The 27484-nt window shown below is 38.6% G+C and overlaps 1 protein-coding gene across 3 annotated transcripts; it reads right to left on the bottom strand.

The window, feature by feature from the left end:
• Nucleotides 1-160: 160 nt before the first annotated feature.
• cdca2 (cell division cycle associated 2) lies at nt 161-23970 on the bottom strand. 3 transcript variants are annotated; one of them, XM_056254688.1, is made up of 13 exons: nt 23775-23970; nt 23023-23212; nt 22264-22394; nt 21195-21354; nt 20203-20357; nt 19883-19994; nt 4859-5166; nt 4638-4698; nt 4402-4560; nt 3879-3982; nt 2306-2380; nt 1892-2054; nt 161-1343 (listed from the first exon to the last, which is right to left on the bottom strand). In XM_056254688.1, the coding sequence occupies exons 2-13, from the start codon at nt 23180-23182 to the stop codon at nt 418-420; spliced, it is 2514 nt and encodes an 837-aa protein (XP_056110663.1). In that variant the 5' UTR covers nt 23183-23212; nt 23775-23970; the 3' UTR covers nt 161-417. The 3 variants fall into 3 exon arrangements, with proteins under 3 accessions (XP_056110663.1, XP_056110665.1, XP_056110664.1); XM_056254690.1 differs by having other exon boundaries at nt 1892-2051; XM_056254689.1 differs by having other exon boundaries at nt 3879-3979.
• Nucleotides 23971-27484: the final 3514 nt, after the last annotated feature.

Here is a 27484-nt window from a genome sequence, read left to right as displayed (position 1 = left end):
TCCATGTAAAATTTAAAGCAGGCCCCATAACTTGTTTCAAAAGTGATGCTAATGACAAATAGTGCCAATGGAAAAGAAGTTTGAAGGTTCGGATGTAAATATTGGTTTGTACAACTGAATTGTGAAGCAGGCAAATATACAGTAAAAGAAAACAAAAAACGTTGTCCTGGGATAGGCATTTATGTAAAACAAAATGATCACCGCGGGAAAATCCCATTCAAACAGGATCCTTCATCTAAATGAAGATTTAATGAGCAGAAGTAATCTAACAATTATACAATCTTCTTAATAAGAGGCAATTTTCATCCATAAAAAAAAAAATTAATTTAAAACAATACATATAAGATAAAAGACTAAACTTTTCATTAAAAGTTTATTCGACAGTAAATCGCTACTGACACAAACGATTGAGGTCAGTTATTCTCCCAAGTTTGGTGTTGGTTCCTCAGAGGCCTGAAAGAAGAGTGGTTCCGTCACTCCGCTGAGTCTTCCACGCGTCCTTCTCCGAGCCGCTTTACTCAGCTCCGGGGACGTGTGGTCCACCCAGGCCAGGCCCACAGCCTGCAGGTCCACGCTCCTCCGGTTCCTCAGGCTGCGTCGCACTGACCCTCGACTCTTCGCCACAGGTTTCAAGATGTCGTCGATATTGAAGTCATCCTGCTGCCAGGGGGCCAAACTGGGCTCTTTAGGTCCAGCGTTGCTCTCTGACATGCCAACAGTAATTCGCTCTGATTGACCACTCTCATCGACCTTTACACAAGGACTGTTCAGCACCGTGTGGACACGTCCACGTCTTCTATTACTTGGTGTCTTTTGCTCTAACCTATCAGTGGTTATGGAGTCTTCATTTGGTAGCACATAGCTGTTCAAAGCCTCAATTTCCTTGTTCTTAGAGCACTCAGCTTCATGACGCACTGGCCAATCAATACTGTCTCGGTACATTGGGCTCAAACCTGCAGATTGATTTGGCTTTTGGCTCTCAGCATCTTGTTCCCCAAATTCATAATCTGATTCAGTAGTGGAGTTAATAGCTGTATTGCTGAGCTCCTTTCTCTTGGCTGCGCCTGAGCTACGACGTTGGCGCTCAGGCCTCCCAGAGTATCGTTTGGCCTTGGAAGTCTTAGACCCTGAGTTTACTCTTCCTGCGGGACTCTGAGTGCCGACTGAGGGCTCCAAATAAGCCGCGTTCAAATCTGGTTGGTTGTCAGTGGTGTCTGTCACAGAGGAGCTCAACGTTTGCTCGTTCTCATTGGTCTGTGAACAGGGAGTACCCGGAATTACCATGGGGCAAACTGTCTTGCTATGGGGAAGGTTGGGTGTCTGAATGCAGTCTTGCTCTCCATCTGTGTGTGAAGAGAGTAATACCTTTACATTAGTTGTTCAAAATGCCAACATAATATAGTTCTGTGTTAACAAAGCTGCGTTCTCTTATTCTGGATTGTAAAGTTAATTCAGAATATCTGTTTGAGAGGGCTAGTTCATCCAACAAATTTGAAAATGCCCCATTATGGTTTTCTGAATATTCCCTTTCATGCAGTGTATAATATAGCTGTTTGTGAATGTAAACGTTCTACAAAGTTGTAAAGTTGAAAGTGCACGATAAATAAAGTTATTGTCTCCCAAAAGAAAGAATTGCAATTTCACGCATCCTTGCTGAATAAAGTATAATTCTATATAAGAATAAAATTATCTTACTGACCCCAAACTTTTTTCCCACAGGGAAAAGAGTCATACACATGAAGGTGAATAGAGCAGAACATATTTGTGTGCAATGAACTCATCAGTCTTTCTCTGCAGAAGATTAATCTAATTTAGATTAATCAGTCCATTCAGACTAAGCAGGGATGACAAAATTGGCTGAATCATAAATGAAACGCTTGGACAAGAGTACCTGTTAGCTTTCCTGATTGGGTTTGTGTTGGTGTGTTGCTGAGACTGGTAGACATGGTCTCAAATATGGGGCTGAGCAGAGGGTTTTTTGAAGCATAGTCTCTTTTCCCGTACAGAGAACGATCCACCTTATTGCCAAATCGTTTATTTACTCCTGACGACTTCTGAAAAAAAAAAAAAAAGCTGCAGTGATGAACATGGACAGAGTTCACACAAATGTGCTCAAAGGCTCCAGACGAATGAAATCACGCATCATGCTATTTATATACCAAATGGTAAGTCCAAGTCACATTAGTGTTATTATTTCAGGCTCAATGTCAGTTTGATGCCAGTGTTAATAATTAGAGCTTAAAAAGCCCCCGTTCACCAAGACTCATCAATGTCAGCTTATAAATCCACTTTTTAAGCTTCATACCTTCATCTTTCCTGAAGCAGAAGCTGCTGCAGTACGCGAGCTTCTCCTTTTCTCAGGCTCAATCTCCCCCGGTTGCTGAAACAAAGGAACACAACAGAGCTGGATGAGTGAAATTATATTTCTTTCAGCCTTCTGATGTTCTTCAATATAAAGCCTGAAAGCACATTGAAAATCTGGGATTTACTAACTTAGAAATAAAGTTTTAAAATGAAAAAGAATATAAAAGTAAAAAAGATCAAATATTGTGCTGATAATACCATTTGGGAAGAATTTTTTTATTGTTGAAAAATGCAACATTGAAATGGCAACAGTTTCAAATTGTGGTTTCTCTGACTGAATAAATAAATAATGCCTGGTTCAAAGAACTCTCTCACAGTAAAAATCTCTAAATCAAAATAAAGTACAGACAAGGAAGAAATATTCTACCAATATACAAATATATAGATATTACAAAGTACATTTGGTCACAAAGTGTCTATTACAAACTCTTCTGAATGATAAAGAGCTTAAAGGGATACTTCACCTCTGGAAAGATGAATGTATTTAAAATGGGTCATTTATGTAGAAGAAATGTGAAATTATTTTTGAGAAAAGCCAGAAAATGTATTTTTGGCTTATTTGGATCAAAGACAACAACTCCCAGAATGCACTTGCTTCGCTGCCCTAGGAGGCCACGCCTACCGGTAACAGAGCGCAGTAGTTAAACAGCAAGTCTAGGCTACTAGTGAGTCTCCGTGATGAGTCTACCCAAAAATGTGTTTCAAAATCGGCCAAAATGTCCGGGATTCGGCTTTTGCGTTCTACAGTCGCCATTCATTATGTTGTTTACTGTGGCGAGCAGGACGTGGCTAGGGCCGCGGGAGAACACGGCGCGAGGCCAGTGGCGTGATTACCGATGAGCGACACCTGTGAGACGCAACGCTCTCGTATCTCTCATGGAGGAGCGTGAATTTTCTTAGCAACGTTAAAACGCACATCAACCAATCACTTGTTTAGCGTTCATTCATGTAAACACTACATTCAGTTTCACCAATCGGAATGAATTCAGTTAGATTGAAACAAAAGGTGAGCATGTAATGAATGGCGACTGCAGAAAGCAAAAGCTGAATCCCAGACATCGACGGCCGGACATGTCCGGGAAAAAGAGGATGGTAACCCCTACTACTCAGCTTTCTCCACAGAACAAGAGCCTGCTAGCTTAGCTTCCAAAAAAAGATGGCTGACACTGTGTACATTCTGTGAGTGAGATCCCACCCTCTATGGGCGGGTTGAGAACATGCGGGACAGCCCCTACTACTGACTGTAGTCTTTAGCCTCTGGCCAAAAAATCCTCGATGACGCAAAATGACGATTTTTGCGTCATCGGAGGATATTTTCCAGACAAAAAAATACATAAATCTCTCGTCTCAGGGGGATATGAGGGTGGAAAGCATGGTAATTCGAAAATACTACAGGTTTTCTACTAATACAAAGCTTAATGCTAAATCCTGAAGTATCCCTTTAATCTGTGCTTTGAACTGATCCATCAAAATGGACAGTTTTAAAGAAGTGATTTGCAGATACGAGTCCTCACCTTTCTTTTTCTATTGCGAGAGCGAGTTGGTTCAGTGCTGGAGTTGGATGAAAGTGTCTTTTCAGAGATGGCAGAAGACTCTGACTCCTGGTCCACCTCTACTGCTGACAAGAAACATGAGTTTCAAATGTTATAAACTAACTAAATACATATTGATGTACTTTTCTGTTCTGAAATACATTTAATTAGGACATAAGAGTCTAACAGATAAAGTTAAGAAGTATTTAAACAACGCATTTCCGCTCATAAGTTTACATTCTCCTTGCAGAATCTGTAAGAAATTTATAATGATTGAATATTAAAACTAACACAAAAACGGGAGAAAAATAGACAAACAGATAAAAACAGATGTGTTGTAAATGTATTAGAAAAAAAGTAACTTATATTTCTGCACTGAGCTCCCATAATCTTTATCCTATTTTGCTTTTTTTTTTTTTAGCAAAGAGAAATAAAAACTGGTATGAATTTATTAAGGGCGAGAAAGAGAGCATGCTAAAAAAAAGTGGAAGAAAGTTTAACTCACTGGAGACGGAGAGAGCCAGTGGCTGATCACTAGTGGGACATGGCAGTTTTTCCTCTGTCTGTGAATTTGAAGGTTCATCATCTTCCTCTTGAAAAGCAGCGTTCATAACTTCTGAGTCTTCCGCCTGAGGCTGCCGTGGGTCCTCAGCAGAGAGTACATCTACAGTTTTACATACACAATTAGAATACAGGCCGCAGAGAAACTTTCCTTCTGTTCAAAATCGTTTCATAACTCACCCTTGCAGTTCTTTGAAGGCTTGTGTGAGGGAGACTCTTCCTCCATACTGGGAAAACTTATCTGAGGAGATTAATTGGAGAAAGGCACAAAAACTCACCATCAATACATAACTTTATAGAGGAAGGAGCCTGTGTGCAATGACGGAATAAACTCACAAGCCACGGACATGATTAATCTACAATCAGGTAAGTTAGTTTGGAGAAGCTGGCAAGTGTCAAACCTTCTCGATCTCTTCAAATACTTCATCACTGTACAACAGTCCAGCACTGCGTCTGTTGATAACAAGGACAGGAGAGGCTCCATTGAACTGGGGACTGTTGAAGTCAGGTTGGGGAAGAGGGGCATCACATCGTTGAGGGGTCTTCAGCAGAGAGCGTTTAAGTCCCGTAGATGATGGAGGACACATTGGGGTGCCTCCTTTTTGCAGTGGGGTACTGGGAGGGAGGGTTTTGTCAAAGAACTCTGGAGAGAGCGGTGCCCCAAAACGAACCTGCTTCTTCTTGCGCATAGAGGAGCCCATGTTATCATCTATAAAGAAAAAAAAGATTTCATGAGTTTAGCATTTCAAACAAAATGAACCTGAACCATAAATAAAGAAATGGATTAAAAGGTCATATAATGGATTTTTAGCATCAAACTTCATTGATCTTTTAAATAAAGAGATCAATGGACTATGAAAACATGACATTCTCGTTTTGACGTTCTTAAATCTGATAAATCGCTGTAGATCCTCAGTTCAAGCAGCAGTGCGGAGCACAAGTCATCTCTTCCACTTTAAAGGGATAGTTCACCCAAAAATGAAAATTCTGTCAGTATTTACTCACCCTCATGTTGTTCCAACCCCGTAAGACCTTCGTTCATCTTCGGAACACGAATTAAGATATTTTTGATGAAATCTGAGAGCTGGATCACTCCTCCATACTAGTCCATAGGCTTCTTCAGGGATTGAACTTGCCGGCCTCGAAAAGTTATTAAAGACATCGTTAAAATAGTCCAAGTGACTACAGTGGCTCAATCTTAAGTTTATCAAGCGACGAGAATACTTTTTGTGCGCAAAAACAAACAAAAATAACGACTTTATTTCAACAATTCATGTCCTTCTATTTGGGCCTCTAGTCAGTTAACGTAGTGTGATTCCGTAGAGCTACGTCACACGTAGGCTCACTATTGGCCGACGCTGGTCATGTGCGTGATGCGTGTGACGTACAACAACAGAAGCTTACACTATTACACTAGTGAACTGACTCGAGGCCCAAGGAGATGGACATGAATAGTTGAAATAAAGTCATTATTTTTGTTTGTTTTTGCGCAGAAAAAGTATTCTCGTCGCTTGATAAACTTAAGATTGAGCCACTGTAGTCACTTGGACTATTTTAACAATGTCTTTAATAACTTTTCGAGGCCGGCAAGTTCAATCCCTGAAGAAGCCTATGGAGGAGTGATTCAGCTCTCAGATTTTATCAAAAATATCTTAATTCGTGTTCCGAAGATGAACGAAGGTCTTACGGGGTTGGAACAACATGAGGGTGAGTAATTACTGACAGAATTTTCATTTTTGGGTGAACTAACCCTTTAAATTACAGCACGTAAAAACATGTATGAACATCAGAAAGTATGTTGAAAGATACATTGCAACTTACTAAAAAGTATAATGTCTCATGTAAATCACCCAATCTGTTTCAACCCAGAAAGACATCAATAAAACAGCTTGTGCTGTTTAGCAGGTGAATAAAATAGTTTGGTCTCAGTAAGGTTAACCTCTAATATTATAGTAATGTACCAAATGAGAGGTTTACAGTAGGGATGGGTATTTTTCAAAAATATTATTCGAATATTTGGGCTCATAAAAATCGAATATTACTTTATTTAAATAACGTTTAACGGGAAAGACGTTATTTTTTTATTCATCAAGTTGTCACCATTTCTGAACAAGCTTACGATTAGGCAATAAGTGCAAACGTTCATTTATTTCAGTAATTCAGCTTAAAAGGTGAAACTAATATGTTATATAGACTCATTACATGCAAAGTGAGATATTTCAAGCCTTTATTTGTTAAAATTTGGATGATTATGGCTTACAGCTTATGAAAACCCCAAATTCAAAATCTCAGAAAATTAGATTACATGAAATCAAAAAAAAAAAAAAAGGATTTTAAATACAGAAATGTCAGCCCTCTGAAAAGTATAATCATGCATATGTACTCAGTACTTGGTTTGGGCCCCTTTTGCATGAATACTGCCTCGATGCGGCGTGGCATGGATGTGTTCAGCCTTTGGCACTGCTGAGGTGTTATGGAAGACCAGGATGCTTCAATAGCGGCCTTCAGCTCTTCTGCATTGTTTGGTCTCATGTCTTTCATCTCTCGGCAATGCCCTATAGATTCTCTATGCTGGCCAATCAAGCACAGTAATCCCATGGTCATTGAACCAGGTTTTGGTACTTTTGGCAGTGTGGGCAGGTGCCAAGTCCTGCTGGAAAATGAAGCCAGCATCTCCATAAAGCTCGCCTGCTGAAGGAAGCATGAAGTGCTCTAAATGTCCTGGTAGACGGCTGCGTTGACCAACACCAGCCGATGACATGGCTCCCCAAACCAACACAGACTGTGGAAACTTGGACTTCAAGCATCTTGGATTGTGTGCCTCTCCATTCTTCCTCCAGACTCTGGGGTTTCCAAATGAGATGCAAAATTTGCTCTCATCAGAAAAAAGGACTTTGGACCACTGAGCAACAGACCAGTTCTTTTTTTCTTTAGCCCAGGTAAGACGCTTCTGACGTTGTTTGTTGTTCAGGAGCGGCTTGACAAGAGGAATAAGACATTTGAAGCCCATGTCCAGGATCCGTCTGTGTGTGGTGGCTCTTGATGCAGTACCTCCAGCCTCAGTCCACTCCTTGTGAAGCTCCCCCACACATTTGAATGGCCTTTTCCTGACAATCCTCTCCAGGCTACGGTCATCCCTGCTGCTTGTGCACCTTTTTCTTCCACACAGTTCCCTTCCTGAGCCTACAATACTGAACCTTTTCACAATATCTAATTCTCTGAGATTTTGAATTTGGCTTTTTCATAAGCTGTAAGCCATAATCATCAAAATTATAACAAATAAAGGCTTGAAATATCTCACTTTGCATGTAATGAGTCTATATAATATATTAGTTTCACCTTTTAAGTTGAATTACTGAAATGAATTTGGGGTTTTCATAAGCTGTAAGCCATAATCATCAAAATTATAACAAATAAAGGCTTGAAATATCTCACTTTGCATGTAATGAGTCTATATAATATATTAGTTTCACCTTTTAAGTTGAATTACTGAAATGAATTTGGGGTTTTCATAAGCTGTAAGCCATAATCATCAAAATTATAACAAAGGCTTGAAATCTCACTTTGCATGTAATGAGTCTATATAATATATTAGTTTCACCTTTTAATTTGAATTACTGAAATGAATTAGGGGTTTTCATAAGCTGTAAGCCATAATCATCAAAATTATAACAAATAAAGGCTTGAAATATCTCACTTTGCATGTAATGAGTCTATTAGTTTCACCTTTTAAGTTGAATTACTGAAATAAATTAACTTTTGCACGATATTCTAATTTTTCGAGTTTCACCTGTATAACGTTACACAACAAGCTTACGTTATATATCAAGGTTCTATTTTAATTGAAAACATGAAACAATGTGTAAACAAAAATATAAAGAGCAAATGCATTTAAGCTCAAGCAGCGCAAACGACAATAAACGCACAAAAGTAGACCGCGCCAATAATCGTACATATACACTAGTAGAGTCAGCATTTGGTTTTCATGTTTATTTTTCATGTTCATTGTATCACGTTCAAGACAAGTTGAGAAAAACAATATCCACATGCTCGAGTGAGAAAACGCGCTGCTGACAGACGTTGCAGTCACAAATATAATGGTGTGCTAAGCGAAGTTTCTAACAGCACTTTGTGTTTTCTGTTCTTAACCCTGTCCCTCCACGAAACTTACAGGAAGCATATGTCAGAAATCATTTTGCTAAGATAAGGTGTCTTCGCGGCTCACTCGGGGTAACAACGCTTACCTGCAGTCGTGAATGCAGTGATGGACAGCTGTATTTCCTCATTCGACTGGTGTTTGGATTTCATGTGATTTCTCATTGTGGTGGTGTTATTATGATAACTCAGTTTAATTAATTAATTTGATCAAAAGTAATTCCATTTTCATCCAAGTAATTCCAAACTTCGCGAGGCAGACAACGTTATGATCAAACACATTCAACTTAACACGCTCCACAGCGCCACCCAAAGATAACGACAACGTTATGATTTAACGACAACGTTATGATCAAACACATTCAACTTAACACGCTCCACAGCGCCACCCAAAGTTCGTGCTTGCGATTTATCTTGGATTCACAGCCAGCAAAGCAACGTAGTAAAATTCAAATAGTATTTTATTTTTCGATTAATATTTACACATCGAATATTCCCTAGTTTACAGCATTAGTTAGGAGAGATTTATTCCCCCTCAAGAAAATCAAACTATCGAATAATAGTGATGCGCCGCGGACTCTGCGGATAACCCGCGGGTCGGGTGGGGTGGGTCAAGAAATAAAATATTCAAAATTTGCGGGTGGATGAGATAAATCATTAATGTGTTGATTTTAATAAAGCATTGGAACTGTCATTTACCAGTAAAATGCAACGAACCTTTTTTACTTTCGTTTTCAACAACGTAACTTACGCCTGTATATCTCTTTCAGGGAAAATCAATCAAGGAAAACATATGCCTTGGTGTTTCCCAACCTGGGGGGCGCTAAAGATAAAAAGGCAAAAAGTGGCCCTGGACTTTCTGGCACACAGCAGCCCATCACATCCCAAATCATAACACATTGGCCCATTAATGTGCAGAATATTTTTTAACACCACTTATAGCATAAAAACATAACTCAATACAAAAATAAATGCTATTTAAACATTTATTTTAAGTAACACAACATATATTAGGTCATATTTGTAAAACCAAAGGGAAACAAACAGAAGAACATTAAAAAACACAAATAAAACTATCAGGACAGCATATCAGCTAGTCAGGGGGAGCTAGGTATAGCCATCAGAGCCTGTTGAACTGCTACTCTTCGCGCCAAATGTATAATCTGTTAATTTGAACCATTTCACAGCATCTACCTCTAATGCTTTTTTTAAACGTCGGCTGAAATTGGTCCTCGCCGGCTTTTTTTCGGCCGATTCGACATGTCAGTGAAAGAGGGAACTCTGATTGGCTGTTCAGCTTAGTGACCGAGTCAGTGCACTGCACGAGAATAATAGCAAAACAGAGAGCAAAGAAGTCAAAACGGCACAGATAGAAGGCTGTTCTAATTTACGTCATATTACCTGAGTGTTCCTTGGCGAATATTTAAATATTAACATGAGCGGAGTGGAATAAAGAAAGTGTTAAGCAGGATTGATATTCAGAACGGTAAGCACGCACTGCTTTGTTTACGGTGTGTATCTGCAGCCGGCAGCGTCGGTTTCTCTTTTTGAATGACGAATATAGACGAATATATCTGCAGAAATAGACAGTTATCTCATTTACACGCATGCGCAGAACGCGCATTCTAGCTAACAGTCGGCTATAGTTCTCTCGGTGTGTTCAAGTGCAGCCTTTTTCCCGCGACACAGGCGACGCGGCGATGCGAGGCGACAACACAGTCGGCTTTCATCTGATTCTGCGCTAGTTCATCGGCGTTGGCTTGGTGTGTTTCCAGGACGTGAAAGAGGGCGTGTTTCAAGATACACAATCTGGAGTAGACCAAACTTAACAGGGAGGGAGGGCAATACACTCACATGCATGCACACGAAACACACTCCTTGTTGGCCGCGCCCGCGCGATCGATTCCCTCATCCATTTGCGTAGAAAAGAAATGTAATATTATGATTTCCGTCTTTTTATTTGTAGATATTTTTTTTTATATGTGTACCGGGCCGGCCCACATTGGCCAGCGGCCCACCGGGAAAAGTCCCGGTGCTCCACATGGCCAGTCCGCCCCTGATGGATAGTCAACCCCCCGCCACACTTAAATTAGTTTGAGGGTTAGGGATGGAACGGTTAAATTAGTTACCAGGTTGACAAAAAAACTAAGATGCAATTTCCGACGGGTATTATGTATTACAGTTTTATATTTTAAATACGGTTTATACGGTAAATATTGCCCAGTATAAAGAAAAGTAACAAGCAGCAGTCTCACGCAGACACAGCAGCGCAGGTTTTGTTTTTTTAAATGACGGAAAGAAGTGGGCAGTTTTACAACCATAATGCTGACGAAAATCAAATGAATTAGAGTATGAATGAATTCTATCAATGTATCTCTGAATAAACTGACTGCCTTTCTTTCTTTCTTTCTGGCATTTTCTTTTCATCTTCTTTCCTCCGTGTAGCGTAGTGCTGCTTTGTTTACAGAGGTTACCGGGGAAACAGCTCTATTTCAGGTGTTCCAGAGACAGAGCGACACGCGTCATAATCTGAAATTATGGGGGGTGGGGGGTCTCCATTGACTTTGCATTGCAGAAGCTGTCTTGTCATTTCTGACTTATAACAAAAAACAAAACAATGTTACTGTAATATTATATTGATTTTAATGCGTTTAATTGTTATTTAAAATATCACAAAATTAGGCTATTTATTTAGATTTTGTGTAACAATTACGTAAGTATAGGTGCTCGATTCATTACCGGTAACTTATATAGATCAGTGCACCCAAACATTAAGGGTGTTTTTCTCTTCTCCGTAAATAAATCATGTAGCAGAGCTACAGCAAGTGTTTTTCGGTGGTGGAAATCCATTAACTACTAGTCAAATCAAGTCACCTTCATTTATAACGCGCTTTTAACAGTAAAACCTCTCAAACTTATGGTGCGTTCACGTGCTATGGTAATTATGGTAAATACCAAAAGCCGACGTGGAAAATGCACATGAACACCCCCTCATGTGGTATTTTACACTGGGCAACTCGTAGAATATTTTGATGCACGAGTTGCCGAGATGAGATAACCTTTGACCTTTTCAAAATGGCAGAGAGCAACGCGAGAGTCGTGATTGGTAAACATATGTACTATTCATGATCTAGAAAATATACAGCATATTATTTACCATTTGAGTTTTGATAAATCATCTTCTTGCTGTAGCAGATGACTTAAGCAATCTAAAATAGTTTTAGCTAAATAACAGGTCTGGATCTCCATCTTTTTACCACATTACGACAACAAAAGCACTTGAACGCAACACACTGGTAAATACCAGTTCACAAGTGGAAAATATCATATTTTCCATAGCACGTGAACGCACCATTACTAAAACTTCTTTGTCGTAGTGGAGAGCGCAGTGCATGTTTGCATAGCAACGACAGACGTCAAGGGAAAATTGGACCGAATTTTACTATTGATAATACAAGATAAGCTAACGTGCATTGTAAATGTCAGTTATGTATCTTTTTTTTAACTTAAAAGGCTGAAATATGTGAGGTTTATCCTTTTATAAAATCTTTTTTGACAAAACTTTATTAGAACTTGTACATGTTAGTAGATAACACTTGCAAGACACCTTTAAAATCTCCCTGGCCATCATTTTTAATGTTATTATTTTGATGTTTATGTAAACAAAAATTGGATATTGATGCTAATTTTATTTGTTATTTGCTGTTTTTTGACATAAAATTTGGTGAATTGATTTCATTGTGTATTAGCCTAGTACTTTTTGAACAGGATTCTGTGATAACCGTGATCATTTTGGTCACTATAATCATGAAATGGAATTTTCATGCCATTTCATCTCTAATTATGATCACCTATGATCAACTAAAATCAACTATAATTATGTGTTTTTACAGTATAATATGCAAAGTAAAATTTTCTATCATTTTTTTTATTATCTCTGATTCTGTTCTTTTTTGACATTTAAGGGTGACATATACACTCGCCTAAAGGATTATTAGGAACACCTGTTCAATTTCTCATTAATGCAATTATCTAATCAACCAATCACATGGCAGTTGCTTCAATGCATTTAGGGGTGTGGTCCTGGTCAAGACAATCTCCTGAACTCCAAACTGAATGTCAGAATGGGAAAGAAAGGTGATTTAAGCAATTTTGAGCGTGGCATGGTTGTTGGTGCCAGACGGGCCGGTCTGAGTATTTCACAATCTGCTCAGTTACTGGGATTTTCACGCACAACCATTTCTAGGGTTTACAAAGAATGGTGTGAAAAACATCCAGTATGCGGCAGTCCTGTGGGCGAAAATGCCTTGTTGATGCTAGAGGTCAGAGGAGAATGGGCCGACTGATTCAAGCTGATAGAAGAGCAACTTTGACTGAAATAACCACTCGTTACAACCGAGGTATGCAGCAAAGCATTTGTGAAGCCACAACACACACAACCTTGAGGCGGATGGGCTACAACAGCAGAAGACCCCACCGGGTACCACTCATCTCCACTACAAATAGGAAAAAGAGGCAACAATTTGCAAGAGCTCACCAAAATTGGACCGTTGAAGACTGGAAAAATGTTGCCTGGTCTGATGAGTCTCGATTTCTGTTGAGACATTCAGATGGTAGAGTCAGAATTTGGCGTAAACAGAATGAGAACATGGATCCGTCATGCCTTGTTACCACTGTGCAGGCTGGTGGTGGTGGTGTAATGGTGTGGGGGATGTTTTCTTGGCAGACTTTAGGCCCCTTAGTGCCAATTGGGCATCGTTTAAATGCCACGGCCTACCTGAGCATTGTTTCTGACCATGTCCATCCCTTTATGGCCACCATGTACCCATCCTCTGATGGCTACTTCCAGCAGGATAATGCACCATGTCACAAAGCTCGAGTCATTTCAAATTGGTTTCTTGAACATGACAATGAGTTCACTGTACTAAAATGGCCCCCACAGTCACCAGATCTCAACCCAATAGAGCATCTTTGGGACGTGGTGGAACGGGAGCTTCATGCCCTGGATGTGCATCCCACAAATCTCCATCAACTGCAAGATGCTATCCTATCAATATGGGCCAACATTTCTAAAGAATGCTTTCAGCACCTTGTTGAATCAATGCCACATAGAATTAAGGCAGTTCTGAAGGAGAAAGTGGGTCAAACACAGTATTAGTATGGTGTTCCTAATAATCCTTTAGGTGAGTGTATAGGCCTACAAAAACGATTTTAGGTCTAAAACAGTTTGGATAGTTATTAATATGAGAGAGTAATATGAGACATTATGTTAGAGATTTAAGTATTGTGTGAGTAGCTCTCGGCCACTTTCATTTTGAGAAAGTAGCTCTCAAATGAAAAGGTTGGAGACCCCTTAGAATGAGCCATTTCTATCTACATTCACCGCGGGCCCCCTTACATTGAAATGCGCCGACATGTTTCTGCAGGAAGCTAGCTAAAGTCAGCAAATAAAACACTGACAGAATGATGAACAAGTAATAATAATATTCGCAATAACATCGTTTTACTAAAGTAAACCTAATTTATAGGGCTGTCAGTTAAACGCGTTATTAACGGCGTTAACGCAAACCCATTTTAACGGCGTTAATTTTTTTATCGCATAATTAACGGTCTTTTTGGCCTAGCAAACTTTGTAGTTTTTTTCACATGCTTTTGCAACAGGACGCGGCATGCGGTGCACTGCGCTATGAAACCCATTCATTTCAATGGCTTGCGCCACGCGAGGACGTTTTGAAAGCGCAAGCTATCTAGGTAGACCGGAAACAAAACAACAGGCACGCCGCACACACTTGTTTGGGCTTGCGAGCCGGCTAAATAGTAGGTTAACGTTACGTTTTGAGTGGATGACGAGCGCGAGACGCCGAAATGAATGCCAATAAGATTCTGAATGGAAAGTTTACTTTTAAAAAGGTGCCAAATGGTTCCATTGACAAGACCAAAGTGATTTGTGTGTTTTGTCGTTGTGAACTGAGGTATCATCATCGCAGCACGTCCAGTCTGAAATACCACTTGATGGCCAAGCACACACACACACACACACAGCTGATGCGAATCCTCCGCCCCCTTGTCAATATCAGGCCCTCGTCAGTATTTCTTTCACCCTTTTATTGATGGACAGTGTTACATTGTGTGAGAGATCATTTGCTCCAAGTGAGAATGTTAGTGTGAAATTGAACACAGTATATGCCAATGTTGTTTTCAATAAATAAAAAAAACATTTGCACAAAGCAAGCCGATCCACTTTTTCATGTTGATAAGAGCATTAAAATGAGAAAAAATAATGGGACAAAAAGAAATCAAGAGACATTTAGAATAGATAAAAATGTGCGATAAATTGCGATTAATCGCGAGTTAACTATGACATTAATGCGATTAAATATTTTAATCGTTTGACAGCACTACTAATTTATCTTTGTAAAGAAACCTCATTGCTTAACTGGCTACTCCCTGCTGTCTCAGACAAAGACATCTTTTCCTGTCGGCCACCGTAAATTTTGTTGGTTGCAATTCGCAACCTCCGATGCCGCTAAAAATCACACACTGCACCTTAAAGGACACAAAAGTGAATACAGGCTGGAACGAATGGGTAAATTGTGGGATCCTGACACTCAGTAAGCACTATAAATACACTATGTGTGCAGAAAACATTTTGTCTCTGGTAAATCAAATATCCAAATGTCAGTTTTATATATTATATTTCTGTAAGCTAAGCTATCACTGTCGCCGATTACGTTCTGCTCCAGAGGGCATAGTTCTCAGAGTAATATGACACGTTACGCTCTGCCTGTATCCACTTTTGTGTCCTTTTTTTCCCTTCTCTTCATTTTTATTCCAAAGACAAATGCTATTGTTAGTACAGAGTTCGCATTTTTTACATTTTCAATCCCTCATCCAACCCAGAACAAACTGTCTTAGATGATGTTAATGAACAGTAATGGTACATAAAATTAAATAAATAATAAATTAATAACAAAAGAAATAATAATAATGACAGCACAATTATATATATATATACACTCACAGGCCACTTTATTAGGTACCCCATGCTAGTAACGGGTTGGACCCCCTTTTGCCTTCAGAACTGCCTCAATTCTTCGTGGCATAGATTCAACAAGGTGCTGGAAGCATTCCTCAGGGAGTTTGGTCCATATTGACATGATGGCATCACACAGTTGCCGCAGATTTGTCGGCTGCACATCCATGATGCGAATCTCCCGTTCCACCACATCCCAAAGATGCTCTATTGGGTTGAGATCTGGTGACTGTGGAGGCCATTTTAGTACAGTGAACTCATTGTCATGTTCAAGAAACCAATTTGAAATGATTAGAGCTTTGTGACATGGTGGAAGTAGCCATCAGAGGATGGGTACATGGTGGCCATAAAGGGATGGACATGGTCAGAAACAATGCTCAGGTAGGCCGTGGCATTTAAACGATGCCCAATTGGCACTAAGGGGCCTAAAGTGTGCCAGGAAAACATCCCCCACACCATTACACCACCACCACCAGCCTGCACAGTGGTAACAAGGCATGATGGTTCCATGTTCTCATTCTGTTTACGCCAAATTCTGACTCTAACATCTGAATGTCTCAACAGAAATCGAGACTCATCAGACCAGGCAACATTTTTCCAGTCTTCAACTGTTCAATTTTGGTGAGCTCTTGCAAATTGTAGCCTCTTTTTCCTATTTGTAGTGGAGATGAGTGGTACCCGGTGGAGTCTTCTGCTGTTGTAGCCCATCCGCCTCAAGGTTGTGCGTGTTGTGGCTTCACAAATGCTTTGCTGCATACCTCGGTTGTAACGAGTGGTTATTTCAGTCACTGTTGCCCTTCTATCAGCTCGAACCAGTCTGGCCATTCTCCTCTGACCTCTGGCATCAACAAGGCATTTCCGCCCACAGAACTGCCGCTCACTGGATGTTTTTTCTTTTTCGGACCATTCTCTGTAAACCCTAGAGATGGTTGTGCGTGAAAATCCCAGTAGATTAGCAGTTTCTGAAATACTCAGACCAGCCCTTCTGGCACCAACAATCATGCCACGTTCAAAGTCACTCAAATCAACTTTCTTCCCCATACTGATGCTCGGTTTGAACTGCAGGAGATTGTCTTGACCATGTCTACATGCCTAAATGCACTGAGTTGCCGCCATGTGATTGGCTGCTTAGAAATTAAGTGTTAACGAGCAGTTGGACAGGTGTACCTAATAAAGTGGCCGGTGAGTGTATATATATATAAAAACAATAGTAAAAAAAACTTGGACTACTTTTGTGTCCTTAAACGCTTGTTTTTTGGGGTCGACAGCTTTTTTTAGGTTGTTTGCTGTAGGCATGGAACACACCAAGCCAACGCTGACGAACTAGCGCTGATGAAAGCCGACTGTGTTGTCGCCTTGCGTCGGGGTAAAAAGCTGCACTTGAACACACCGAGAGAACTACTGCCGACTGTCAGCTAGCATGCGCGTTCTGCGCCTGAGTGTAAATGAGACAAAATTTGTCATTCAAAACGGGGAAACATACCGTAAACAAAGCAGTGCATGCTTACTGTTTTAAATATCAATCCTGCTAAACACTTTCTTTATTCCACTCCGCTCGTGTTAATATTGAAATATTCGCCAAGGAACACTCAGGAAGATGACGTAACATAAGCCTTCTATCTGTAGAGTTTTGACTTCTTTGCTCGCTGTTTTGCTATTATTCTCGTGCACTGACTCTTTCACTAAGCTGAACAGCCAATCAGAGTTCCCTCTTTCACCGACGGCCTGACGCCGATTCAACATGTCGAATCGGCCGAAACAAAGCTGACGAGGACCAATTTCAGCCGACGGCACGGAACCGTGCGGAACACACAGAGGAAACTTAGTTGGCCGACGCACAAAAACTGCCCGACGGCCGACCGTCGGCTTGGTGTGTTCCAGGCTTTACAGTTTACACCTTGTCAAATAGCAGCTTTTAGACTGTTTTGTTTTTTTGTCAGAAATGACAAGGAGGCAGCTTCTCGCAATGCAAAGTCAATGGAGACGGCTTGTATTTGAATGTACTGTTGTAAATTTAGTTAATGGAAAATAAGCTAATGTGCATTTTAAAAATGTACACAATTCGGAGAAGGCATCTAGAATTTTTAATTGAGCAGATAAAATAATCATTTTGACTCATCCTGTTTCTTAAAAATGGTTTAAAGGCTGGAATATTAGGTTTATAATTTAATAAAACATTTGGTCAATACTTTATCTGAACATGTAATACATGTTAGACATGTTGTAAATCAAATCCGTCTGCAGCTGCTGCAGGTCGTTAAGGATTTTGAATGTTAAAATAGGGGTCTCCTGGAAAAAAGGTTGGGAACCACTGGCCTAGAGAACCTCCTAGTGGTCATTATATAAAACACAAAGACACCTACATGAGACATTTCTTACATTGACAGCTTTAACTAAAAATATACACAAGCTTGAGAGAAATTATTCTGATATGAGTGTTTTATATAAAATGTGTTTTAATTTGTTCAAATTCATGCAAACTTACCCACATTCAAGTGTTGATAAAAAAGAATGCTTTTTTGGGGGGGGGGGGGGGGGGGGGGGGGGGGGGGGTTGTTTAAAAGCAGAGCGTCTGTTCTGGGGGCCATTTGGTGAAAATGATCAAAAATGCTGGCGGTGGCTGGCAACTAGGGCTGGGATAAACGATTCTTTTTAAACGATTAATCTAGCGATTATTTTTTTCCATGCATCGATTAATCTAACGATTCATTTTTCCAGTCCGATTCGATTTGATTATCTCCCCATTAATTGACTAATAGCACTTTATACATGTTGATTTACATATCTGAATGAAAAAAAAACATGAATTCCTTAACATTGCAATATATGTTTATTGCTCTTAAAATTCCAAAATAAAAGACTATATAAGTGCAAAGTAATGCATTCTTATTTTCGTAACATTCATTTTCCACTAGATTTGTTCCTCTATATCTCATCAGCAATTTCGATTTCGGCACGCTCTGCAGCAGCTGAGCACTAAGGAGCGAATGTACAGTGACGTGACATCACTGCCAGATTCAAACTGTGCTTTCGCGCTATGGCTGGCGCTGAGCCAAAGACGGACGCGCTCAGCGCTTGTCATCATAGGCTATATCACAACTGTTCAGTGTTTTTAACCACATAATGTTTATTTTAGGTTTCAGACATTTAAATACATTTAATTTATAGTAAAACAATACATTTATAGTTTCTCCCAGTTCACCGGCCACTTACTTTCATGTATTTCGGGAGAAACTGATGAATTCACGTGCTGTAATAAATCCAACAGACAGGAATCTCGGAACTGCGGCCCAAACAAAAACATGACGCGACATCTCTCGCATGCATTGTGCGTGCGTGCCGCCTTGCACTTAGGAGCCACTCGTGTTGCTATACTACTGTCTCCGGCGCCGCCGTCTTTGTTTTGGGTCTGACGAATCGACGCGAATATTTTGTCATCGATGACGTCGACGCATTGTCCCAGCCCTACTGGCAACTTAAAGGGGTGGTATAATGCCCCCTTTTACAATATGTAAAATAAGTCTCTGTTGTCCCCAGAGTGTGTATGTGAAGTTTTAGCTCAAATACCCAACAGATAATTTCATACAGCATGTTAAAATTGTCCCTTTATGAGGGTCAGTAAAAACGCGTTGTTTCATGTGTGTCCCTTTAAATGCAAATGAGCTGCTGGTCAAAGAGGGCGGAGCTTCAAGAGCTAGTGTGTGTGTGTGTGTGTGTGTGTGTGTTAGCAGCTCCGATTACCTCACAAAGACACACTAAAATGTTTTGCCTTTTATGTCTAAACTGGAGTCGGACAATGATGGAGACAGAGACAACATGTAGAATGCAACAGGACGTTTCTGAATGGTTAGTTGATGAATTTGTTGCTGATGTGGAGTTAACTATCTTCAATTAGCATATTCTGTCATGATAATCTACACTAAACAAAATTATAAACGCAATACTTTTGTTTTTGCCCCCATTTTTCATGAGCTGAACTAAAAGATCTAAGACTTTTTCTATGTACACAAAAGGCCTATTTCTTTCAAATATTGTCCACAAATCTGTCTAAATCTGTGTTAGTGAGCCTCACAGGTGTGGCATATCAAAATTCAGCTTTGCATCATAGGAATGCATTACATTTAAAAATATATGAAAATAGAAAACCGTTATTTTAAATTGTAATTATTTTTCACAATATTACTGTTTTTCCTGTATTTTTGTTCAAATAAACGCTGCCATGGTGAAGTTCCCTTACCTGCTGGCTTAACATCTGGTTTTGACAGCATGGGTAAAGACAAAAGCTCATTCTTTGCATCTGAATCCACACCAGATAGAGACCTCTGGTTTTGAGACTCAGAGCATTTCACCTATAATCAGAGAAAAACAGAAGACCGCAACGCTGACTACAGGAACACCACCAGACTAATAATAGTGACCGCAAACTCTGTTCGAGTTAGTGTAGCATCCATTGGTTGCATTGCAAGCACTTTACCTGTGCCACTTTATCCGCTAATGGCAATTTAACAGATGATATCGAATATCAAACATGGTGCCGTTAAATGCTGATATGTTTACCCCTTGCTCCTGTTGTATTGTGAAAGTGGGGTAGGGGAGTGGCGTCTCAGTAATCTTGTCCTCACACTCCACTGGTGGGGCCCAGCAGCGTTTCTTAGAGGGAGGCGGCGTCATCGAAGTGAACTGACTTTGCTTAGTCAGCGTGTTCTCCTTTCCTACAGGACAGACAGTAGCAGAAAGAGATGTCCTCATCGAGATAATGGCCCAAGATTACATTTAGCAAAAACAGGTCATGCTACATAAGAACATAATTAATCTGTGCTCATTTTAAAACTGCAGTGAATCAGCAATTGCTAATCTCAATAGTAGCTGACCAAAAATGTATGAAAGCCACACAGAGAACTAAGAACTGCTTCTAATGATTGGAATCCTATTACTGATTCCAGTTAAAGCACAGCGTGCAAGAGAGAATCCTACCGCTGACATGTAAATCAAAAGAAAAACAGCTGCTTATAAACTTTAATATAAATATGTTCATATTTCAGAGTGGTTTTAGCGTTATTATAACATTAAATAGCATTCAACCTTCCAGGTTGACATTATGAATTTTAAAAATGAGATAGTATTGAAAGGACCTCAAATGATATTCCTCAAATGTCTTGTTTACGTTTGAATAAAACTTACAAATTCAAAGTGTCAAAACCTGAAATGATCACAGATCATTCAAACTGGAAGACTAGATATGCTTTTTCAATCTGAAAGCCCTCTGAAATGTAAACACATTTATTTGAAGGCTCATAAGCTTCAGTTGATTTATTCTGCACATCATCTTGCTGTGCTCTAACTGGGATCAATGGAGGAAATCAAATTGCGTCAAATTTATTATGGTGCCTGCTTTTTCTGAATAAGTTCTATTAGCTGGAAATAGCAAACAATGACAGTATGACATTCTCTTAATAACTTCACAATTTCATCTGGTCCTACAAGCCTGCATCTGAAAGACATTCTGTTTTTATGTTGGCAGAAAATTAACAGTTTGAGGAGAGACTGACCGTTCCTAGAATATTTAGCCAAAGTATTTTTCGCACTCCCATTCTCCTCATTTTTCTTCTGTTCGTCCTCTTCGTCCTCCTCCTCCATCAGACACTGGAAAGCAGCCATCTTCTTCTTCAGAGAGTCACAGCGTAAAAGAAACGGACTCCCCTGCAAAAGCTTCATGAGGAGAGGGCACAAAGTTACAGCAGATAAAGAAAAATGCAAACAACCTTCATCATCATCATCATAATGACGTTAAACAATGTGCCTCACTCTATGAAACACATTCATGTTGTATTACACTGGTGGGTCATGTCCCATAAATGGATCGCAAGTCTGTCCTGATAGGTTTGTAGACATTGAGGGAAAAAGTGATGCTTAATGCAAATAATCATTTATAATTATGCATTTTGAATAGCAAATTGAATGGGCCCATATCTTTTGTTGTTGATGTCAAAGGCTGTGTCTCTAATCAAACTGTATGGTATTCTGTCACACATTTATGTCACTAATAATTTAGCTTACTATACTTGTACAGTTCTTGCTCAGTGTTTATTCAATGTGTTAGGGTGGAAATCACTTTTGCATTCACAAAATTCAATGAAATCAAAATGGACAATTCTTATTTGTATGGAATATTGCAGTATTTATTATAAATGACTTATCTATGCACATCTTTTTTTTTATTCATGTGCCCTCATAATCTTTAATCAAAATAACTTCCCCTCCCTCTAGCAATGACATCTTTTCTCTGATGATGTGTTTACTGGCACGAGGGCGGAGCAACCTGTTACTCACATATGAGATCACAACAACAGGAAACCACAACCATCCAATCAATTCATGATGGACACAATCAAGTCCCTACATTTTTTTGTTTTGTTTGAGAAGCCATTTTACTTGGATATACATCACAATAGGGAAGAAAAGGCAACCACAACAACTCATGCCTAGCTTTAATGATTAAATCAATTATGCTTACTTTTGTTTGATAAACACTTTGGTACTGTGTTAGGTCACCACTTGATGATCAATGTAAAATCTGGTTCCTAAAACAAAAATAGCTGTGTTAGACCGTGCATCTACCTGTGGTGTTCGAGGAGGTGTTTTTGCAGCTTGTCTGGCTCTGAAGCAGATAAGAGAGTTCGTTTCTGGAGATCCCCGGACCCCAATCGTGGATCTCCTCCTAGACTTCAGTTGAGCCACTCTGGACTTATCTGAGGAGATAACACAGCATGAAAAGTGTGCTTTCAGTTACATTTAAAATTAATTTAGTGTGCTTCAGTGACAAAACAGAACTGCGTAGGGTAAAATTGTGCAAAATAAAATAACATTGTACAGAAAATTATCATAAATAATAAAAATGTAACAATAAAAGGCATTAACTAAACAAAAAGTGCATACGGCACATACACAAGGCAGGGATAGTTCACCCAAAAATGAAAATTCTGTCATTATTACTCACCCTCATGCCGTTCCAAACCGGTAAGAATTTTGTTCATCTTCAGAACACAAATAAAGATCTTTTTATAAAAGATCTTTAATAAAAGCCTAAATTAAATCTGTTCATCATATAAAGTGATCGAGTCTCTTCAGTTAGTTTTATGAACTATCAATCTCTTGAAGCGATCTCTATGAACTTTTCGAAGCATCAAAGTGATAGTTGCGTATCTGTCAATGGAGGAACAGAAAGCTCTCAGATTTCATTAAAAAGATCTTCATTTGTGTTAAGAAGATGAACAAAAGTCTTACAGGTTTGGAACAACATGAAGGGAGAGTAATTAATGACAGAATTGACATTTTTGGGTGAACTAACCCATTTAAATCCAGTTTATTTTTGCTAACCTTTAATCTGGGATGACGATAAGAAGCTGTCTGTTGATATGCCAAACTGTGAAGGAGTAAGTTTGGAGAAATCCACATCTCCAGCAGCTTCAGTGTTCTGCCGAGAGGGAGACAGGGCTGCCAGTGGTGGTCTGCTGTCCATGGCTTCAGTATCCTCCATGCTTGAGTCCAGTACATAAGAAATTAGATCTGAGTAAATAAATGAACTGAAGATAAGAGACTGTCATACTAAAACTTCAAATAGTACGATCACAAGATCTTCCACTCTTCAAGACTAGTCATAACTTTTTAAAGTCTGTTACATAAAAGGTAGATTGTTCTAATTTGAATCTGAAAAGTAAGACTGATTAGCCCCCGCTAAATGCTAACTGTTAGTTGGTCAGATATACAGATTACACAACAGATATTGATATTAATATACAATACTTCAAACTCACATCATCTAAGTTTAATTATCCTAACCACACACAATTATACGGTTAGTTGAATTTTATTGTTTACATTTAGCAGCTAATGTTATGTTTATGGAACTGGTCCCTGGACAGGAGCAATTTACTTTATGCACGTCTGTTAACATCTTAAAACATCAGGCACTATAATAAACATTACATATCTGCATTGGTTTACCCTACTGCGTAGCTACCAACATAACCACAACTAGTTTAGATATAGAAATGTGGCATCTAATATGTAAAAACAAATATTTGTTTCTATTGTAACTTACTGAAATGTTCAAACTTCGCTCCTTACCCGCACGTTAAAACGACGCAAATATTCTTCCGCTGTGAAGGAAGCTGAAATCACCTGAATGGACCTTAAAATAAACGTATTTTTACAGCCACTAATCTACCATACATCTGTATATAAATATTACTGAATTTTAAATGTGTATTTGTATGCGTATTTCCTGGACAAGAGAGAGTGCTAGTTCTAACGCATCTGGTTGTCCTTGTCCATCTGGCAACAACGTCCTGTTCATATGAATCAGCCAATCAGGTTTAAGAAAATGCGTCATGTGCTTCAAAACGGCCAATAACATTCAGGCGTACCCAACGTGCCTGTTGCACATTGTCACGTTATGTGTAGTTCGTAGACTGTAAATAATGGTGTAGTTATAATGAAGATTGTTTAAAAATTACTTTACTATAAAGTAAAGTTATTACTTTACTAATTACTATATATATATATATATATATATATATATATATATATATATTGTTTTTTAAATAATTTGGAAATGAAAATGTGCTAGCCGTTATATGTAGCATGTGGCTGTAAGAACAAAATAAATAAACATTTCATAAAACTGTACAATACAGTAGGTTGTCTACATTCTAAATTAAGTAGCCTATTTAAAAAAGTATAAATATTTCACCCTAAAATGCTGTCATCATTTGCTATTTTTGGAGCTGAAGTAGGCCTATCTTATAAGGAAATATTTCTAAAGTGACAGCAATTTTCTCTGCATTAGAGTCATAGAGTGCAGTTAACTACTAAACATCTTTTAATTTCAACTGTAAAACACTTTTCAACCTCCTCTAATGCAAGAGGAACAACAGACATCTCTGTTGGGTTTCTGCTGGCACGTTTGCAGCGGGACAGGGTTTGGCTGATGGTGACCTTAAAGGGATAGTTCACCCAAAAATGAACATTCTGTCATCGTTTACTCACCCTTAAGTTATTTCAAACCTGTATGAATTTCTTTCTTCTGTTGAACACAAAAAAAATATATACAGTATATTTTGAAAAAGGTTGATGAATGAAGAATTGTGCCCCACAACTGTTTGGTTACTGACATTCTTCAAAATATCTTCCTTTGTGTTCAGGAGAAGAAAGAAATTCACACAGGTTTGGAACAACTTAAGGGCAAGTACATTTTTGGATGAACTATCTCTTTAAGCCCCTGCTGGTAATATGCCATAGGCCTACATCCTTATGCAGGCAAAAAGCATGCTGTTTTCTCTATAGCTCGACATTCAAAAGCAGCCGGATGTTCTGAAAGGATTACATTTATTGCTAGCAACATTATTGAAAAATAAAATTAAAATTAAATTAAAAAAGGCGTAGAGATCAAGAAGGTACACCACTGTTCAAATATTTGGGGGTCAGAAAGATTTTTTTATTTATTTAATAGGCTACTTTTATTAAGCAAGGTTTAAGCTTTCTCCGTTAATCTATGCGGTCGCTGTGTCCATTTCTTTTACTGTCTATGGGTTAAACTGATCAAAAGTAAAGCCAGTAAAGACATTCTATTCATCAATAAATCTTGCAAAAATGTATCAGTTTCCACAAAAAAATTAAGCAGCACAAATGTTTTCAGCATCGATAATAATAAGAAATATTTCTCAGAATGATTTCGGATCTTGCGACACTGAAGACGGAGTAATGGCCCGGCTGCTGAAAATTCAGATTTGCATCACAGGAATAAATTTACATTTTAATATATCACAATTGCTGTTTTATGTATGCAGCCTTGGTAAGCATAAGAGACTAATAATAAAAAGACTGACCACTAACTTTTGACCTGTATAAGATAATATCAGAAGTTTGTTGATGAATACATCATTGATAGCGATGATGCCACTTTGAGTGATGTGATCTGCATATTTAAGCAGTTGCCCGAGGGTCTATCCAGATGTGCAGTATTTAGTGATCAGGGAGTAGAGAACCCTGAGGTCTGACAGGAGTCTCACAGATATGAGGTTTGACAGGTAGATGTTCGTGCGTCACAAAGACTTTGTTTTTTTTATCGGAAAGCCTGATCCGCTGTTTGTCTCGAGTGTGTTGGGGAGGAGATGCTCTGGTCTGTTTGTGTTGAATGGAGAGCTAAAAACCACGAACAGGATCCAGACGGACGTGCCAGGGGAGCCCAGGTGTTTCACAGACACAGATGAGGCTGCTTCAGGCTATGGTACTCTCCAATTTTCAGTTAACATTTCATACTGATGGGTTTAATACCATTAATAATGAATATAACTTTCTGTTTCTTATTCGTTTGACCTTGACTTAAACAGCAGCATTCCCCAACATCATTCATTACAACCAAAGCTATAATTTAAGCCTCAAAATAAGTGGCGTAAACAAATACACGGAAAGGTCAATTGAGACATAAAAGTAGTAGAGCAGAGATGAAACGTTCATAGACAAAATCAAGAGCACTATTTTGTTACCTAATCTTCATTTATACTTTTTGGATGTGGTACTGTAATACCATGTTTTACTTTGGGTAATACCATGGTTTTTATATATATCATGCGAAATGCCTGTTAGAAGTACTTTCTTGTCAGGGTACAGGTTCATCAGAGGTAAAACTTGGCTTTGTGATTTTCATTTTTGAACGAATAACTATAAATAAATGAAATTTCCAGATTCAGTATAGGAGCGCCACTTAAAATTTCATTTGAATGCAAATTGTCATACAATTCCTTTTACAATAGACAAATAATCAGATATTCAAAATAATATTTCATTAAATTGCATTAAGAATGAAAATATAAGTATTTCTTTTCAAATGGACAAATAAATATACATTTCAATATTTTTATTTAATTCAATTGCATTTAAAAAAGAATATATAATAAATTACTTTTTAAATAGACAAATAATCAGATTTTCAAAATAATATTGAATTAAATTGCATTAAATTACGTTTTAACAAATACATATACATTTAATTAGTCAATTAAATCGCATTTTAAATAGGCCTAAATAAATATATACTTTTCAAATAAACAAATAAATAGACGTAAATAATTTCACTTAAATAAATTGCATTTTAAACATATAGGGTCAGTTTGTAAATGCCATTTCACAATTCACAAATTAATTTGAAAAAAGTATTTTTTAATTAATAAAATGATATTTGACAACTTTATTTCATTGTCTGTTGGTATTTGTTGCACTCTAATATGACAACCAAGTTGATAAAATAATAACAGCTTATCATTTTAAAACAAAGTACCAATAGAACATCTAATTGACATGATTGATGTGTCTAAGAGATAGTGATGTGAAAGTGAGAGCTTGACACGCACCATGTAAAGTTAGAGAATTGGTTTAGCATTGACTTTCACCATAAGCACAGCTGATATCCACTAATTTGGATCCAGTGACAGTTATGGCTGAGTCATTGTCTCTTTGACGTGTTCTTGCAGCGCACCCCAATTCTGTCAGATATTGTTGAGAACTTGAACTGTTTTTTTTTTTTTACTTTAATTCTTTGATGCCTGTGGTAGCATTAAGCTGGGCTGCAGAACACCACTTTGATTTCTTATTAGCAGTTTGCCTCTAACTTTAGCACACACACACACACACACACACACACACACACACACACACACACACACACACACACACACACACACACACACACACACACACACACACACACACACACACACACACACACACACACACACACACACACACTGCTATATTTCGTCTGGTTAGGGTTTTAAAGCTT

This window comes from Rhinichthys klamathensis, unplaced genomic scaffold, assembly GCF_029890125.1.
Source record: "Rhinichthys klamathensis goyatoka isolate OS25496 unplaced genomic scaffold, OSU_Roscu_1.1 h1tg000114l_1, whole genome shotgun sequence".
Taxonomy (NCBI): Eukaryota; Metazoa; Chordata; class Actinopteri; order Cypriniformes; family Leuciscidae; genus Rhinichthys; species Rhinichthys klamathensis.
This window is presented reverse-complemented; position numbering and strand designations above follow the sequence as displayed.